Source organism: Euleptes europaea, chromosome 1 (assembly GCF_029931775.1).
Source record: "Euleptes europaea isolate rEulEur1 chromosome 1, rEulEur1.hap1, whole genome shotgun sequence".
NCBI classification, from domain to species: domain Eukaryota; kingdom Metazoa; phylum Chordata; class Lepidosauria; order Squamata; family Sphaerodactylidae; genus Euleptes; species Euleptes europaea.
Window position 1 is genome coordinate 142884048 of NC_079312.1, and position 16548 is coordinate 142900595.

General features: G+C 45.4%; 1 protein-coding gene across 5 annotated transcripts in view; it reads right to left on the bottom strand.

Moving 5' to 3' along the window:
• Nucleotides 1–1868: 1868 nt before the first annotated feature.
• CEP112 (centrosomal protein 112) overlaps nt 1869–16548 on the bottom strand; it is a 379853-nt gene continuing 365173 nt past the window's right edge. For 4 of the 5 annotated variants that reach the window (XM_056854861.1, XM_056854869.1, XM_056854853.1 and 1 more), the window contains 3 exons: nt 6252–6353; nt 3340–3404; nt 1869–2283 (listed from right to left, as the gene is read on the bottom strand). In XM_056854861.1, the coding sequence (XP_056710839.1) occupies nt 2280–2283; nt 3340–3404; nt 6252–6353 (171 nt within the window). In that variant the 3' untranslated portion in view covers nt 1869–2279. Of the gene's footprint in view, nt 2284–3335; nt 3405–6251; nt 6354–16548 lie in introns of those variants that run through there. The other variant, XM_056854888.1, reaches the window with a different exon arrangement.

The window sequence follows — 16548 nt, forward strand, 5'->3', positions numbered from 1 at the left end:
AATAGATCCTGTCCCCTGGTGAAAGGGTGCATCGTACTCCCGACTTCCTAGGCTCTATGTGCTCAAAGGAAGTTGGACACCAACTTTCTATGCTCTTTGTGCTCAGGGGAAATTGGACACTGACACCAAGGAGAACCCCACTCTCTGGAGAGTGCATGACTCCTCCTTGACTGGCTGCCTCCCTTCGTGTCCAAAGCCGATGAGCTGCCGAACTGCCTTGTTCAATCCTCTTCGGACCGGGGGAAGAGAGCGCCGTAGGTTAATAACCTTGGATTTGGACTTCCCCTCATCCTGAGATGAAACCTTGGAGGGAGAATGGAGCTGGGGTGACTTAATACTACGCTCAACTCTGACAACGGCAGAAGATGAGAGTGACCTCTTTTGACTAGATCTGTTCTTTGCCTTAGTCTGTTTCTTCGACACCGGTGTAGTGTGGCATCAACTGTCAGTGTAGACCAACTTGGATGGTCCTAGGCTGGATTTTGGTGCAGAGACCATCTCAGGCGGTCATTTTTCTTTCTTTTTGGTCTCACCTGTAGCCCATTTTGATGATCCTTTAGAGGAAACCGACCCTGCTGCAGATGCGCCACACACTCTCCTGAGACTGGACAGAACAACTTTTTGTATAGCGAGGCCTTGAGCCATGAGGCACTTTCCTGCCTTGCCTTGGGTGTAAGAAGGATACAGGCCCTACAAGAGGCCGTAACATGCTGTTCAACCAATAAAGAAAGTCTTTATGCGTGTCATTTTGAGCCATCTTCGTCCTGCAGGACAAACACTTCTTGAATAAAGCCATCTCCAGAAACGTCCAAAAAGACTATAAGAAAAACTCTCAACAATCAAAGAGAAAGGAAGAGAAGCTCTCCACGTGTCCTCTCTCTATGGCAATGAAGAGAGAACTGAGGGATGGCTACTCTCCCACCCCTCGATCACATGGCTGTTTCAGCAGGAAGAGACATTGGCGGAGGGGGAGCATCCCGTATATTCTAGGCGCTTTCCATGTAAAGTTCTCTTTGGCTGGCCTGTGCATGTGCAGTTCCCATGTGGGACTGCACAGAGACCATGACAATTAACCTCTCTTTCTGCATCATAGTACTCAAGATTTAGAGTAACAGTTTCCTACTCATCTAGTCCAAATTCTCAGCAGTCACAGCTATAGTGAAATTTCCAGGATTTATGAGGTTTAGGTCTCGGTTGAGTAGGAAGCTACTCATTTTGCTTTAAAGCTCAGCAGTATCATGCTATTATGCTATTTATAGCTTCCCTGTATCCCACCACAGAACTCCTCACAGCTCCCCAACTTGTTTCTGTTTACTTTTCTGTCCTTAGTAGAACACTCCTTAGGCATGTGCCTAATATAAAGCATGGAGGCATTCCTTTCTAACACTATGCCCTTTTTCTATGCTTGGTTTCCCCCAAACCAGCAAGCAATTTAAAATTCATGTTAAGGAAAGGGACAAAGAGCTAGTCCAGATGTATACAACTCATAGGTCATTTTTCACAAACAGAAAGTCTCATATCCAAGGTCTTCAAATCAAAGAAATAGCTTTGTAGATTAGAATGTACCTGTGACTTAGCCATGTTTTGCAATGTCACATTATTCAGAAACTTTATTTTCCAGACTTTGTATCATCAGTCTTTCCAGACTTTGTATCATCAGTCTTCAACCAAGCATCAAAAATAATGGTCAGGAACAATGAGACTTTTTCCATAATCAAAAAGTGTTTCCTTCTGAAAGCCCCATGCTAAGAGAGTTTCTCAGCAAGAAAAAAGTATACAGAACTTTTATAGTAAACGGTATTTGTTGATGCTGAAAATACCATGGAAACAAAAATGTATACAAATATTTTAATATTATGTTATGTGAACATGAAAACAATGTAAGATATATTTCAAAATGTTTTGGACAATATAACAATAATGATTATTATAAGGACGTGATTTTTAGCATGCATAAAAGTGAAAAAACTGCATCAGAAAGCCAGTAACAAAAGCAACATGAGCAAGCAAAATGAACTTTGTCTGTAACTATATTGGCATACATAAATACTGAATATATCAAAAGGATAAAAAATTTGTAAATATAAAGGATGAAATAACTCAAATAATTGTTAACTTAAAATTTTGTTATAAATGGGGAATGTGCTTTTTTACCCTTAATTACATTGTCTTTTATAACAAAACAATCCCTGATCTCTCAGTTTAGTTCACAAGATCTACATCTTCAAACCTGCTGAAGGAAGCCCATCAGACTCAGACAAATCAGCCGGCTCCAGTGGTTACCTAAAAAATTAAATGTTTTTGTCAGCCATAGTTTACCTTGCATCCTGGTAATGCTTGAGCATTTGAAGGCCTCCTTCTTCCCACAGTCCATGCAGAAACACCCCTACTAATCCCACAGAGTTTTTCGTTACCCAAACTCAGCGGTGTCCAGGTATGGAAGGTAGTGGATCGGCTCTGGTTTTCCATGCATGGAAGCATCTCATGAGAGAATGTGTGTGGAGTGATATTCCCACTGCTATCAGAGCTCTGCTTAGTCATTTTCAAACTTTTTATGCCTTCACACCCTAAGTCCCCAGTATTCCAGAGACATGTGACGTCACCCCATGGGTCAGGAATGACCCGGAGCTTGCACAGGGGACCTTTACCTTTTAAATCTTGCACATGCTAACTACTGTCACCATCAACTTAATTTACATGTCACAGAAGAATACAAAACAGTATGTTGAGAAGATCTGCTCTGTTCTTGTACTCATATACACCTTTTACAAAGTTTTAATTAAAATAGTATTTACATATCTGTTGGCCTGCAGAAATGTTGAGCAATTGGTGAGTCGCTATCAGTGCAAAAACTCTCCATGACATTACTTGGAAGGTCTCTTTTACTCAATCACCTCTGTGAATCATACTTTTCCAAGGACAAAGAGCAACCTTTCATTGCTGTTGTAACATGTGTGGATATATATTCATGAAGGTGTAAATGTCTAAGTAAAGCTCAAGTGGGTGATGATCCGGAGCTTTGAAGATACGATCTGTAATATTACAAATTGCATCATCCTTCTTTATCTTGAAAGGTGGCGGCACCTCCACATAACTGCAGCTGTGTATGTCACCATCTCATCATAAATGCCGAGGCAAATCCCAGGCTTGCAGTGTACCTGTAAGTTCTCTAATCTGGTTCTCATAAGTACTAACTAAATGCTAAGGTTAGGGGAGGTGGATAACTACTCAAAAATAGTCTGTTTTCTGAAAAGCAAGTCACATTTAAACTGTCTTCATCTTGGAACTACTTTCATGACATTTTACAACTCTCAACTACAAAATGAGTCGCAGTTTTACCTTCTGGTACGATATGTGTTCAGTTCCTCTTGCAGGATGGATGCCCTTTTCTGCAGAAATGTGACCTAGAAAATACAAAGAAAATACAAAACAGCAAACCAGTGTGAGTGGGAGAGGTATTTGTTTATTATTTAATTTATTAGTGCAGTTACCTATTGGTAATTGTTATAAACAGGCAGATTTCATTGCCTATGATACAGTGCATGATAGTGACAGGAGAAGCAGTCTTTCCCCCAGTGAATCACATAGACTGGAAATACCTTCCTTGGCCCTCCCAGACACACTGCCTTTATCCTATGCAACATCTTGAAAATATTCAAGTATATCAGGACTTCTTAAAATGTAAGCCTTAAAAGATGTTTACAGGGCACCTGGTGATTTAGTATCTAAACATGGAATAAGGGTCGGTTGTTCTTCTATGTCAGCACTGACACAACATAGAGTCTTGGGCAAAAGTAACCAGAATGTTCTTGCTGCAGGTAAATTCTATGCATTCTATACCAGTACATTGGTGCCATGCTAGGACAGCAAACAAAGAATACACTGAAAGGCTCAGGAGGGAGGGGAAGGGCAGGAAGTGGCCAACGTATTTGAAATATAAGCAAAGCTTTGTTTGAGAAGTGTTTCCTATTTGTTCATTGTTAATGCTGCTCTGTTGGTACTTTTACCCAGCCAAGCGCTCTCATTCCTCTGGAACAATTCATAACCCTGACAGGTGCAAGGATTCCACTGCTCTCAGTATCTGAGTTTTTTTGAAGCAGGAATTTTAACAATTTTCAAAGAAGAGGACACCTGTGCTTCAGAAGAGAGCCCTGCTTACTGAGCAGTCTGTGGCTGGCTACTGCATTTCACAGCAAAGGCAGCTGCCAGCTATGTTTTTCTGAGTTAACTCCCCTTTTAGAAGTCTGGCAGGGCTTTTGCTCCTTTGAAACGTTACATAGGCTCACAGCAGCCCTTCAGGTGAAACTCAGATTTCATTAAAAAACAAACCAAAAAAACAGCCTCACTTCATTTAAAAGGTAGGAATTTTTCAGTAGTCATCACTGGAATATTTTGTATTATGCATAATTATCAAGTAAGCTTGAGTCACCACAGAATCAGGGTTGACAGCCAGTAGGCTGCTCAGCCATTGACGAGTAGCACCTGTCCTTGGGTGACTCATGGAGGAGAGGGGTATTCATGGTTATTAGTTAGAATGGATACTGGTCATGCTGCATACCTATTCTCTCTAATATCAGAGGAGCATGCCTATTATTTTGGGTGCGGTGGAACACAGGCAGGATGGTGCTGCTGCACTCGTCTTGTTTTTTGCTTCCTAAAGGCACCTGGTTGGCCACTGTGTGAACAGACTGCTGGACTTGACGGGCCTTGGTCTGATCCAGCAGAGCCTTTCTTATGTTCTTATGACTCAGCAGGTTGAGGAGTTGCACCTGTTCTTCACCAGGGTTTTCCTGATAAAAGCAGCCAGAAAAGAGTGAACCAGCGTGAAAGCAACTTGCTAACCTGCTGGTGGGCTGTTCCCTAGATCTTAGTGTGTTTGACCTTGGACCAGACCTGGACTTTGCTTATTGGATTCACCTTTGTCATGGTGCAGGCAAGGAGTGAGGGCTGGAAGCATAGTCTGGGGAACAGTCCAAGGCCATTCACAATTCAGGCAAAGTCCAAGATCTCAATACCAGCAAGGGAAGTCCAAGGCATTAGTCAAAGCCAGTCCAAGTCAGGATACCAGGAATCCAAAGGATAACAGGGAAACATGACCAGTACACAAGGAGGTTGGTGACAAGTTGCTTGCACAACAGCAAAGCCTAACTGATGGCTTAAATCCCTTCCCCTGCTGCTGTAGCAGAGCCAGCTGATGCTGATTAGGCTGAGTTCACAGGTGGTGCTTCAGCCCTGCTCTTCCTCATCACTGCTACTGAGGAGGTTCCTCTGTAAAGCCTTCAGTCTAGCACTTTGCCGTCTCTGCTGCATTGCCAGACGGACCTGTTTTTTTCTCTGCTCCAGTGGCCTTGGCGAGGCCTCTGGAGACACTGCATGTTGCAAGTTGTCAGGTCCAACTAGAGTCCTTGAGCTGGCAGGCTGCAGGCATGGTGAGTCATCTCCTGACTTTGGCTGATCCTCTATTCTGGCAGGCTATAGTCCCTGTGGTTGTTCCTGTGGGATTTCTGCCTGAGGATGTCCCTCTGTTCTGGCTTCTAATTCCCCTTTGTCAGAGGAGGTCTCTGCAGGCTGACTCATGACAACCTTTGACTTTGGACCGTGGCCTGGCTTGTGTTCTTTGGACTTGCCCCTCTATTTTGATGCTTGGCTTTGGGATACCTGTGCTTTGACCCTGGATTGTGTTTGGACTATGCCTGCTACCTCTAGCCCCAGGTGCCTGTGAGGTAGGTTAGGCTAAGAGTATATGACTGGCCCAAGGTTACCCAGCAAGCTTCCATAGCAGAGTGGAATTTAAACCTGGTTCTACCAGATACTAATCTGACACTCTAACCATTGCACCATATTGGCACCAAGTGTATGGCTGCACAACAGTGATAATGTTCTAATACCAGCAGTTATATCAAAACCAGGCTGGAACTCTATTGATCATAAAGCAGACTGGGACTGGATTCTGTGACACTCTTCTACCAAATCTTTTTCCAACACAGAAAGGTTTCCTTCAGCAAAGGAAGTCTTTTTCTCCATCAGAAAAAGCCACAGGAAGTCTTTCTCCCTTGGAGGAAAACTTAACAGAAGAGAATCATAGGATCCAGCTTAGCAGACAGGAGTCATAGGATCCATCGTTAGGTCTGTATACAGTATTAGTACTGGACACCAGCAAGCCTTTACATTTATGATCAATCAGTTGAACAACCAAGTCCATAGGATGCTACAGTTCTAGCCTTACAAAAACACAAATGCCAAGATTTTACCTGAGATTTTAATGAAAGAATTGTGTCTTCAAGTTCTTGTCTCAAAGATGCTGGCATCAGACCTTTAAGTTTAATTTCATATTCTTGCCGTATAGAAGTAATCTGAAACCAAAGCAAGGGAGAATTGACATAGCATGAGATGATCTTGTTGAGGTTATGTAGGGTATGTATAGCCTACTTTTCCAAGTTTGTACTTCAAGAGCAAGCAACTTAAATGTGAGGGACCATGTGGACTACTGAGAAAATGGTTATGTTGTATTCCGCAAAACTGAAGATTTCCTTAGTACCCTCTGGTAGTTTTAACTTCTGATTATAAATAGTTTGAGATAACTGGAACTTGTTTTCAAAATGTTAAATCACGGCTGCAGAGCTATGTCAAAGATGCTGACATTAAATTTGTGCATGTATGGTGTCTTTTCTGAAATCTCTTTGCTGACCCAATGTCCATTTGGTGGGTGCTGAGAGCCGTCTACCTTAAGGCCAGACACACACCCCCATAATGCTCCTATACCATTCCCTATCAGCAGTTGCCCCCTGGAGCATGCAATAGAAGACACAGCAAGGCAGTAGCTGGATGGAAAATGGCCACAACTTTATTGGTTACAGCAACAAGGCATTGGCATGGCATTGGGGTGTGATCCTTGAACATCGGCCAACCCGCTTATTGGCTGATGGATTTTTCCTAACCCGCCTGCTGGGACTGAATTGAGATGGCAGTATCTGGAACCCACCTGGATGGAAGCCAGCTATGTGGTCCCCTGCCACTTGGTGGGAGGCCATTCTTGACAGCCCCCCAAGCTGGGCATGTCCCTGACAGCTTCAAGCTGACATGTCCCAACCAGGCCTCCACCAAAATCCCTTATTGGGATCCTCAGCATGGGGAAAAGGGACCATGCAGGCTGGCTTTCCCCCCAAACAGGATCTGTTCCCCATGCCAAACCGCCAAAATTGTGACAAATGTAAACTATTACAAAACCTTAAACTGAAGGAGGATGGGACAACTTTAAGCAGACTTCAGCTCGGGCCAGCCGGCTTCAAGGAAGACCTGCCCCTTTGCGGGTCCTGATTGGCCCATTCAAACAGCCAGGCTGGGCAAGCTGCAGCCACATGCTCCTGGGACGCAGGAGCATATTGGGCCTTTACAGCGCTGCTGCCAGAGGACCTGCAGCACCCTGTTGCACCCTGCAGAGGACCTCCAGCCCCCTGTCGCTTCCTTGGCTTCGCACCGGCTTTGCTGCACCCCATCAGGCATGAGCTCACAAGCAGGGTCAGTTCGGTAAGTCGGGGCCCTTACTTATTCTCTCTCCAAACTAAGATGGCCAAACTGAACATATTATTGTAGGAACAGTCCATGTACATTCACTTCCTGCTCCTACCCTCAGTATATAATCCATTCTTTTTGCCAGTCTAGCCCACATGCTGTTTTTTGTCCCATACTTCTTATAGCAGAGATAAAGAAGTAACTTTCTAGTGAAATGTATCCCCTTTTTAAACATATAGAAGAGATACAAGAATGATTTTATTGTGCATGTTGTTTTGCTCTTTGATGCAGTCTTTCATTTGCATCTTAGATATTACTGGAATTCTTTCCAGGGCCATTAGTATCCTTCAGATGAGTAGCAAATCTAAAATAGGCAATTACGAAAAAACACACAAGTTATATAAAAAAGTTTCCTTAACCTTTTGATTTTAAAAAGCCCGTTACAACATTTTTTGTCCCTTATTCCTTGCTCATTTTCATATAGCTAAGCCAAAAATTTGACCTATATCCCACCCCAATGTCTTGAAAGTATATAATTGGCTAAAAGTAAAGCCTCTCTCTTGTGAAATATCACTTTTTTTCAGTAACTGGATAACTGGATGCTTATTTGGTGACATCGAGATTTCTTTGAGTGACTTCAAAAACTTTACAAGAGTCGACATTCCATGAGATGCTAAATCTGTTCATATTTCATTTAGAAAACTTCCTGGACATTTTTGAGAATCTGTAGCCTCTTTTTTATAGAGGCAAAGATGGCAAAGATAAACTCTGTGAAATCTAATGCAATCAAAATAAAAACTATGCCCCCTACTGGAACAACTGTACCTGGTGAAGCAACAGGCTATATCTGACCTATATATTTGGCTTTCTTCTTTCCCACATAACGCTGTAGTGCTGCTGTGCAGCAACTTGTCTTTTGGAGGTTCATTTCCAGAGAAGGAGAATAAATGCTTTGGTCTTCATGCTGGGTTCCTCAGACCTTCTGCCATCTGTGGCTGAAATAATCTATAGGAATACTGGGATAGAGCTCTCAGATGCCAAGTTCTTCAGCAGTGCAAAAATTAACCATTAAAGATACTCAGAGTAAATGTTACCTGACAGAATTCAAAACAAAGGAAAAGTAGAATACTTTATTTTGCTTTGGGTGCCTATGTCCAATGAAGAACACTGTTCAAAACTTTGTAACCACTATTTTTCTAGACCAGGTGCTCTGTACTTCTAGGTAACAAGCTCTCCTGGCTTTTCACATTTTTAACAAACTTCTGAACAAATCAGTATTAATGCTTTTTTGGAAAGATCTAAACACAGTTTATTTATCGATATATCTTTGTCATCAACAGCTGATTAGAATTATATATGGAGCAGGCTTTTCAATGCCAGGTTTAAAGTGAATGTTTTCTAATACATTAAGACAAGTTATTTTCTAATTACCTTTACATTGACTTTTTTAAACTTACCATTGCAAGAATGGGGAAACTGTTTGGGACTGTGGGCTCTAACACCAGGTGCATCCTTTTCACTTACATTTTCCTTACCATATCTTTAAAATTATACATATAAATGAGCAGTCTTAAATACTGAATTTTAAAAATGTGAATTTGAATTAACTTGCACCTTCATATAATGATGTCAATTTGATATATATCTATGTACATAGCTTTACATTTTGTGTGATTTTTCTATTTTGCTCACCTTTATTTTTTGTTACCTCATTATCCTAAAGAAGAACAGAAAGAAGACATTTCCCCTGCTTTTACCATCCCTCTCCACCTTGTATCACATACTGGATTCAACTAAGAAGACCTGCTCGGGAAAGTGGCCTTCTGCTTATATAAATCATTGGCTGGATCAGGAACCATTAGCCTCAATCAGATATATGTGCAAATATGCACCTGAATTTAGATGATGCTGTTCTTTACTTCATTTTCAACAGAATGTGCACTGATATGAACTTCCAAGTACACAGCCACTGTGGATCAGCATGCACATTTGGACAGACACCTGTTGAAAATAAAACTATGCAGATAGAACTATGCATCTGCAATTAGATGACCCCCCCCCCAAAAAAAAATAACGGCTCCTATTGAGGTGGGGAGGGGAGTTGGGCTTAGAGAACATATGCAAGAAGGAATTCTGCCTCTCAGTATACTGGATCTTATGTGGGCAAGGAAGGCATATATTCTCTGAGACAAGTTCCAACCTCCCAAAGTCCAAGGGGGCAGTTCCATTCATTTTAAAGGATACTAGGGTATGAACTGGGCTCAGAGAATTCATGAAGGCACATGTTCCCTGAAAGCAATTCTCCCTCCTGTGGACACATGTTGTCCCAGAAGACACCCTGACTCCTAAGTCTGATGAGCAAGGCCTCATGCTTATGAATTGCACTCTGCTGCCACACTAGTAGAATGAGGGCAGTGCACATGTGCAGCCTTAGGTCCCCATTCTTTTGGGAAGCTGCTGAAATAGGATTTTCCTATGCAGTTTGGGGAATCTTTCTTATCTATAAGGTCTCCTTCTGTGTTCTTTTCCATATTTTGGTGCCTAGTGTGCACCCAGGGCTCTGTTATTACTAGTGTGGGACTGATTCTCAAAGAACAGTGTAATATCCTCTCTTTGAGATTATGTTGCACAAATACTTCATGGGTCAATATTTTACACTACTTAATAGCAAGGGTCTTTCACAATTCATAGGGAAAGGCCCATGAGACATATACAATCTATTCCTGATGCAAGGCATTCCCCCCATCAATTCACTGCACTTTTAATAGGCTACTATGGAAGGGGGCTTAACCCAGTTATGGAGATGCATGAAACATTAGATAATACAATCGGGACACTCTAGATATGCAATCCCCATTCCCACTGCATTGATTAGGAAAACAGACTCTGGTAGATTTAATACACATTCCTGTTTGAAGAGGGGGGAATGGATAAAACTGACAGACTAAACAAAATATTTGAGCATTACTACAGTCCAAAGTGAAATGATAGAGCAAAGATGAATTCTGAAAACTGAAAAGGGTCAACACAACTTGTTTGATAATTAACCCATACTCTCTTTAATACACAACAGTGTGGCACTCTCCGCAAGATACAATTTTGGCAACAGATATTATAAAACATACATTTTATAAGTTTAATACATTATTAGCCATTTTCATCATACAGTGTCTGAGGTGTTATTGCATTAGTTCAAGCAGGGAATCAACATATATCAGTTTGGGAGATCTATTTCAGCAGTTCTTAAACACCTTTGCTTGTAAGAGCCACCGATTCACATAAGGTTTACTGAAAACCAGTACTTAAACCATACCACGTCTCACTGAAGAGAGCTAAAATCTGCATAAAGTAAGCCACAAGTTGATTTTAGCAGCTACACTGAATGATACGAAAAGCACCAATAAGGGAGAGCAACGCAAACGGCGCTACAAAAATTTCCCACTGCCGAGTTTTGGGCCGGGCACCTTAATGCCGAGAGGTTTTTGCCATGTTCAAGAATGGCCTCGGAAGAGCCATGTCATGTCACCTCCCTTTCACTGCTGTTAAATAAATAGAATGACTTGAGTCACAATGGTGTTCCCTGAGACTGGGTTGAGTTGCAGCAGCTGCCCTGCTCCTTTGCCAGCTCAATGAAGAAACACTGAATACTGTATTGAACAGGAATGTGGCAGTTTACTTCAAAGAGAAATGAAACTTTAGAAGGTTGTTTAGCAGTTTTTTTAAGGTAGTCAGAGCAAAACAAATACTCTTTTAAGCTGAAGCTTCTTTCTGCTTTCATTACCAAGTAAATATACCCAATGTCTACAGAACTACTATCAAATTTGTGAATGCTGTTCAGTAATTCATTAGTACAGTGCGGAGGTACTCTTTATATTTCATTAGTTCATGCCAGGCACACTACACTCTTGTCTGAAATGTTAACAGGACAAATTAGAGCCAATCAAACCTCTGGAAGAAGTAAACTGTACAGACCCCCATAAGACCATACCATTTCAGGCTGCTGGGAGATGGGCTGGTGAATGCTCCTTCACAGCAAAAGACAGTTCCCTATGTGTAGAAAGCATGCACTCCAAGGAAAAGAGTTCCAGGCTAGGTTTCTCCAGATGCACTGGCTATCTGTGTGCCTTTTGACTTGGGGAACATGGAAACATAAATTCCATCACCTCCATTGCAAAGTACAAATTTCATGAGGACTGCATTGTGTGCTTTTTCTGAAGGCTTGAATTCTTACTTGTGTCAAGAAAGGGATGGTGGGAGAGACAGTGCATTAATAAGTAAGGTCTGAACTAGACACTACATTTGCCATGTAACAACCACATGGAACCCTGATTCAGATTGGGACCAAAGTCCAGAGGGAGAGGGGCTTCAGCCTTCTCCCCCCCCCCCCATGCCATTTGCCTGACCGGAAATGACTGCAGAGTTCACCATTTACCCTGTTGGGGGCTGCATGTGTACTGATGGGCAAATAAAGCTCCCAGGACCATCTTGGATTAGGAAAATGGCATCCTGCCACAGGGTGGGCCATGGGGACAACCGTGCAGGCCCTGGGGATCCCTGCCTCAACGGCATGGGACGTTCAAGGTCGGATAGCAGCCAGACCCCATGAGGGATGGGAGAGCAGTGATGCCTCCGCCTCCCCTGAAAGCCATGGTTGGCAGGTTATGGTGGATGGGTTGGGGTGAGGGGAAGGGCCCCCCATATGGGCTGGAAGATGACTGGAGGACTGAGGGAAGTGTTGACAGGAGGCTCGGGGGCCCCTGGGGCCCCCATTTGGGCTGGCTCTAGCAACATGAAAATGCACACATAGAGAGCCAGGAAATGACAGGGGGTGGCAATAAGCAATTCCCTCACGATCTCTCCTCCCTGCCCATTGCCCACCGTAAACCTGTCCAGCCACTATTCTCCCAGGTTACCTGTCTGTGCCAGAAGGCCATCCAGGCTGCTATGCAACACCTCGGTCCTGGGTTCCTCTCCAGGGCCACCATACCCTCCAGTGCATCTTTGTAAGTCGGGTGTTGGTGGGCCAGGAGTGGCCTCCCATTGCCCCCACTGCCCACAAGGAGGAAAGTGCAGATGGCGGCGGTGGCAAGGAACACTTTAAGGGGGGGAATGGGGTGGAGAGTGAGGAGTCAGGAGGCCTGAGAGTTGAGCAACTGGCGGTCCAGAGTCTGGGTCCGCCAGGCGAGAGGCAGCTGGTGCCATCAGCTTGCCTTCTGCCAGCTCTGACATGTCCGATGCCAGGTGCTACCATCCTCCCCTCCCTAGGTGGTGTGCCAAGCATTCTGTGGGGGAAGCCTCTACTGATCAACCCTTCTTACAGAGATGATACATTGGGGGGGAGGACCCTCAGGGTGGATGGCCAGGGTCTGGCAAGAGCAACTACTCCCTGACTGCCTCGATAGGGCTCCCACCTCATTTGTTGGGCCTGAGCCGGGGCCCCCAGCAGGGTGGCCAGGGCTGGAGATCTGCCTCGAGCCAAGATGGACTTGCCTCGCTGGTAGTTGGGCCTGGAAAGGTCTGGAGTCAGTGTGGGGTCCCAGGGAGCAGCGAGGCACACCAGGGTCATGCGCCACTGAAGATCTGCCAGAGTTGGCAGAGCCCATGGGCGCAACATGGCAAGCACCTTGCATGGAAGAGGGTGACCATGCAAGGGCCAGAAATGATCAATGACCGACTGTGTTGGGCGCCCATCTTGTTGAGTGTCCATTTCTGGGTGCTCCTCATTGCAGAGAAGGGCCTGTGGGGGATGTGGGGGGGCAATCAGAGAGGCAACTCCGCCAGCCCTTGTCCAAGATGGTCACCAAAACAATGGGGGCTGGGAAGCTGCCAGCACGGTCTCACTGGCTGAGCCTTGTGGAGAGCACCAGAGGCAGTAGGTGTGAGCCACCCATGCACAGGTGTGAGGGTGTGAGGGTGGTTTGACAAATGGGCCACATGTTGTGAGCCCCTTTCAGCGGCGGCGCCTAGTAGGGGCTGGCCACACCAGGATGCACCCCGTCTCCAACCCAGCCATGTGATGCCAAGAGAGGCTCTTCCACAATGGGGGGAGAGATTTGATAGGAGAAAGTGATCCGAAAGCCATCCATGTTGGCATGCAAATGAGGGGGAGGCACCTGGAGTGACAGCTGGGTTGAGCCATTTGGCTGCGGCTATAGTAGGTTCTCAGCATCTCTACCTCACCCTGCTCTCACCATCCCACGCTAGTCTCAATGTCATGGACACCAGGGACCAACATGGCAGTTGCCGACCACACCTCCAGTGAGGACTGGAGGCTCCTTGTGAGGACTTCAGCCCACCCATCCCCAGGGGCCCACCAAGAACTCAAGTGGCGCATGCTTCCCCCAACCTTGCCACCCCCAAGGGGCTGCCAAACCCATTTATCCCTGGCACTTATCCCGAAGGACAGAAACAGACTCCAGTTCAGAGTGTCACTTTATTAGACTGGTGTTGAGGGCTGAGCAGGTGCACAAGGTGGACTGGGAGGCATGGACAGCTGACCAAGGCACAGGGTGGAAACATACAGCTGTGGCACTGATGCTGCCCTGGAGGACCATGGGGCCGTGGATGGTCAACCTGCACAGAAAGGTGCCATGCTAGGCCAGGCATTGGCAGCTTGCCCCCACCAGCTCTTGTTTCTCTGCCTGCCAAGTGTCTGTGAGCGGTGTTAAGGGTTGCAGGCCACCTCACCCAGGGCAGTCAATCCAGCACAGGGGCTGCGCTGTCAGATGGGCCCACCTCACCGGGTGAGTTGGCAGCGTGGCTTGCCACTGGGGCTCCAGGCCAGCAATGGTTAATCTCTGGAACAACAAAGGAGGTTGTGAGCACTGCCCCACCAGACAGAGCCCCAGCCTCAGGCCCTTCCAGGGCTGCCAGCTGAGGAATACAGGAGGTCCCGGGGCTGGCTTTGCCAGTGCCTCTGGGAAAATTGGAAGCATCCTCAGAATGCCCATGGTGGCTGGGGCGCCGTGAGGCTGGCCATGGCGGCCACTGGATGAACACCATCACTGAACTCCAAGAGTGCCATGAGGGAGTGGGCCAGCATGCACCGAGAGCACAGGGAGGGATCTCCGCCATCGCCTCTGCCCCAACGGCAACGCTGCCTCCTTGACAGCCAGACCTCACCATCTGGAAAAAAACGTATTGCACTGGGCTGCGATACGACTAGCCCTGTTGTGGCTCACGCTCTCCTGAAGGCTCATCAGAGCGCCCCCTTAATCCATGGAGATGGTTGCCTTGCCCATGGCTCCCTTCACCAGTGTGAGCTCACCTACCCACACTCTAACTCCGGCAGGGAATATCGAGAATGAGACTGTCCTTCCCCGGTATCTAGGGGAGGCCAAGGCAGAGTTCCCCTTGAGGAAGGGTTGAGAGGGGGGAAATCACAAAGTCCCCACGTTGGGGAGCATGCCGCACCATATAAGGCTTACCTGTCAGTTGAAGGTCGGGCTCAAAGTGCCGCATTTGAAGGATTTCCCGCCCTGCCAGGCCACTCTCCCCAGGGGCTCGCCCACTTCCTGCCTTCCACCATTGGCCTGCCACCTAGTAAAATTCGACAGCCACCAGGGTGAGGTGGGCGGGGCCAGCGCCTCTGGAAAAAATGCTGCTCTGGGAAAAAGCTGCTGGTTGGGTCGAAAGGGAGACTGCATGGGGCTTGCTGGCCGACTGGTCCGGTCGCGAGGGAGACTGCATGGAGCTCAGTAGGCTGCGCCAGGTTACTACTTGGTGTAACTTTGCTCCATCAAAAGTAGGTGTTCCTCGGCCAAAAGCACTTTGAAATGCTCCTAGTGCTCGTAATGCCCCCAGGAACACCCCTTTGGGGGACGGTGATGGCCTCTGTTCCTCTGTGGCGCTGGCGTGGCCTCAACTGCGCCGGCACCACCCCCGACTTCCACCGCTGGCCTAGCTCCACTTGCATCGTCGTCCAGCCCTTTCTGGACAGTGCAAGTGCCCCTAACACCGGCGTAAGCTCTTGTGTTTCCCCTAAGCCCATTTGGCCCGCAACCTCAGGAATGGGCTGTGAAGCACATAACTGGCATGTTCCCTGGAACTCTCTTCATATCCATAGCGCACCATGCTAATTACAATTGTGTTACAACATGTTTTATATCTACTAGTATGTTTTGCCATTTGGAGAACAAATCAACATGTTGAGAACTTCTTTTACTTGAAAACAGAAATGAATTATAACTTTCAACTTCTCTGCAAGTTCCGTACAACATATGTCACTGTCAAAAATGACATAAATTAAGACCTATTTAAAGTACCAATAAATGTCTTCCAGTGGAAAAAGCCTCAGCAAATATGGTATTGTGCATGATGTAATAAAAATACATGAAGACAAAGAGACTAAGACAGTGAATTTCAATTAACACTTGAAGCCATAACAAGTGATGTAAATCTTTTGTATGCCAGTGAAAGATAAAGATTTCAAGTTGATTTGAGGACACAAAATGAAATCATTGTGAGCAAACTAATCACATGGCATCACTTTCATGCAAAGAAAGAAGAGACAGCATTGTGAGAATCCACAAAATGTCTTTTCTTGTCAACTATTTACCCTGCAACAGTCACACAGGCATCAATTACTATTCAGGGATGAATAGTCCAGAGAAATGTAGGGGGTTACCGCACTTTGTATTCCCAGCGATGTATTAAGAGTTTGAAAATGTTATAAAAAACATCACTTTAAAAGGGTTTTTGGATACCACGGCTTATAAATGGTTGGAAAACGTTTTCACAGCTAAAGGGGCCAAACAAAGTGCGAACAGTATTTTTTAAACGTTTTCAGACTCTTAATACATCAGTGGGAATACAAGTGCAGTAACCATGGTCGTTTTGCTTGTCTCCAGTTCTTCCTAAAGTTATGCTGGAGAAGTAATTGTAGTTGATTTGAGGAAGGGAAGAGCTAGGACTTGAGCCTGCCCCAAACAGTAAGAATTTATATAGCAGTTCTTTGAAAGTTGCTTACGCTCAAGGCACTTACATATATTGTATCAACAGTGCTTGTAAAAATGGTGTGTAAATAATAACAGCAAC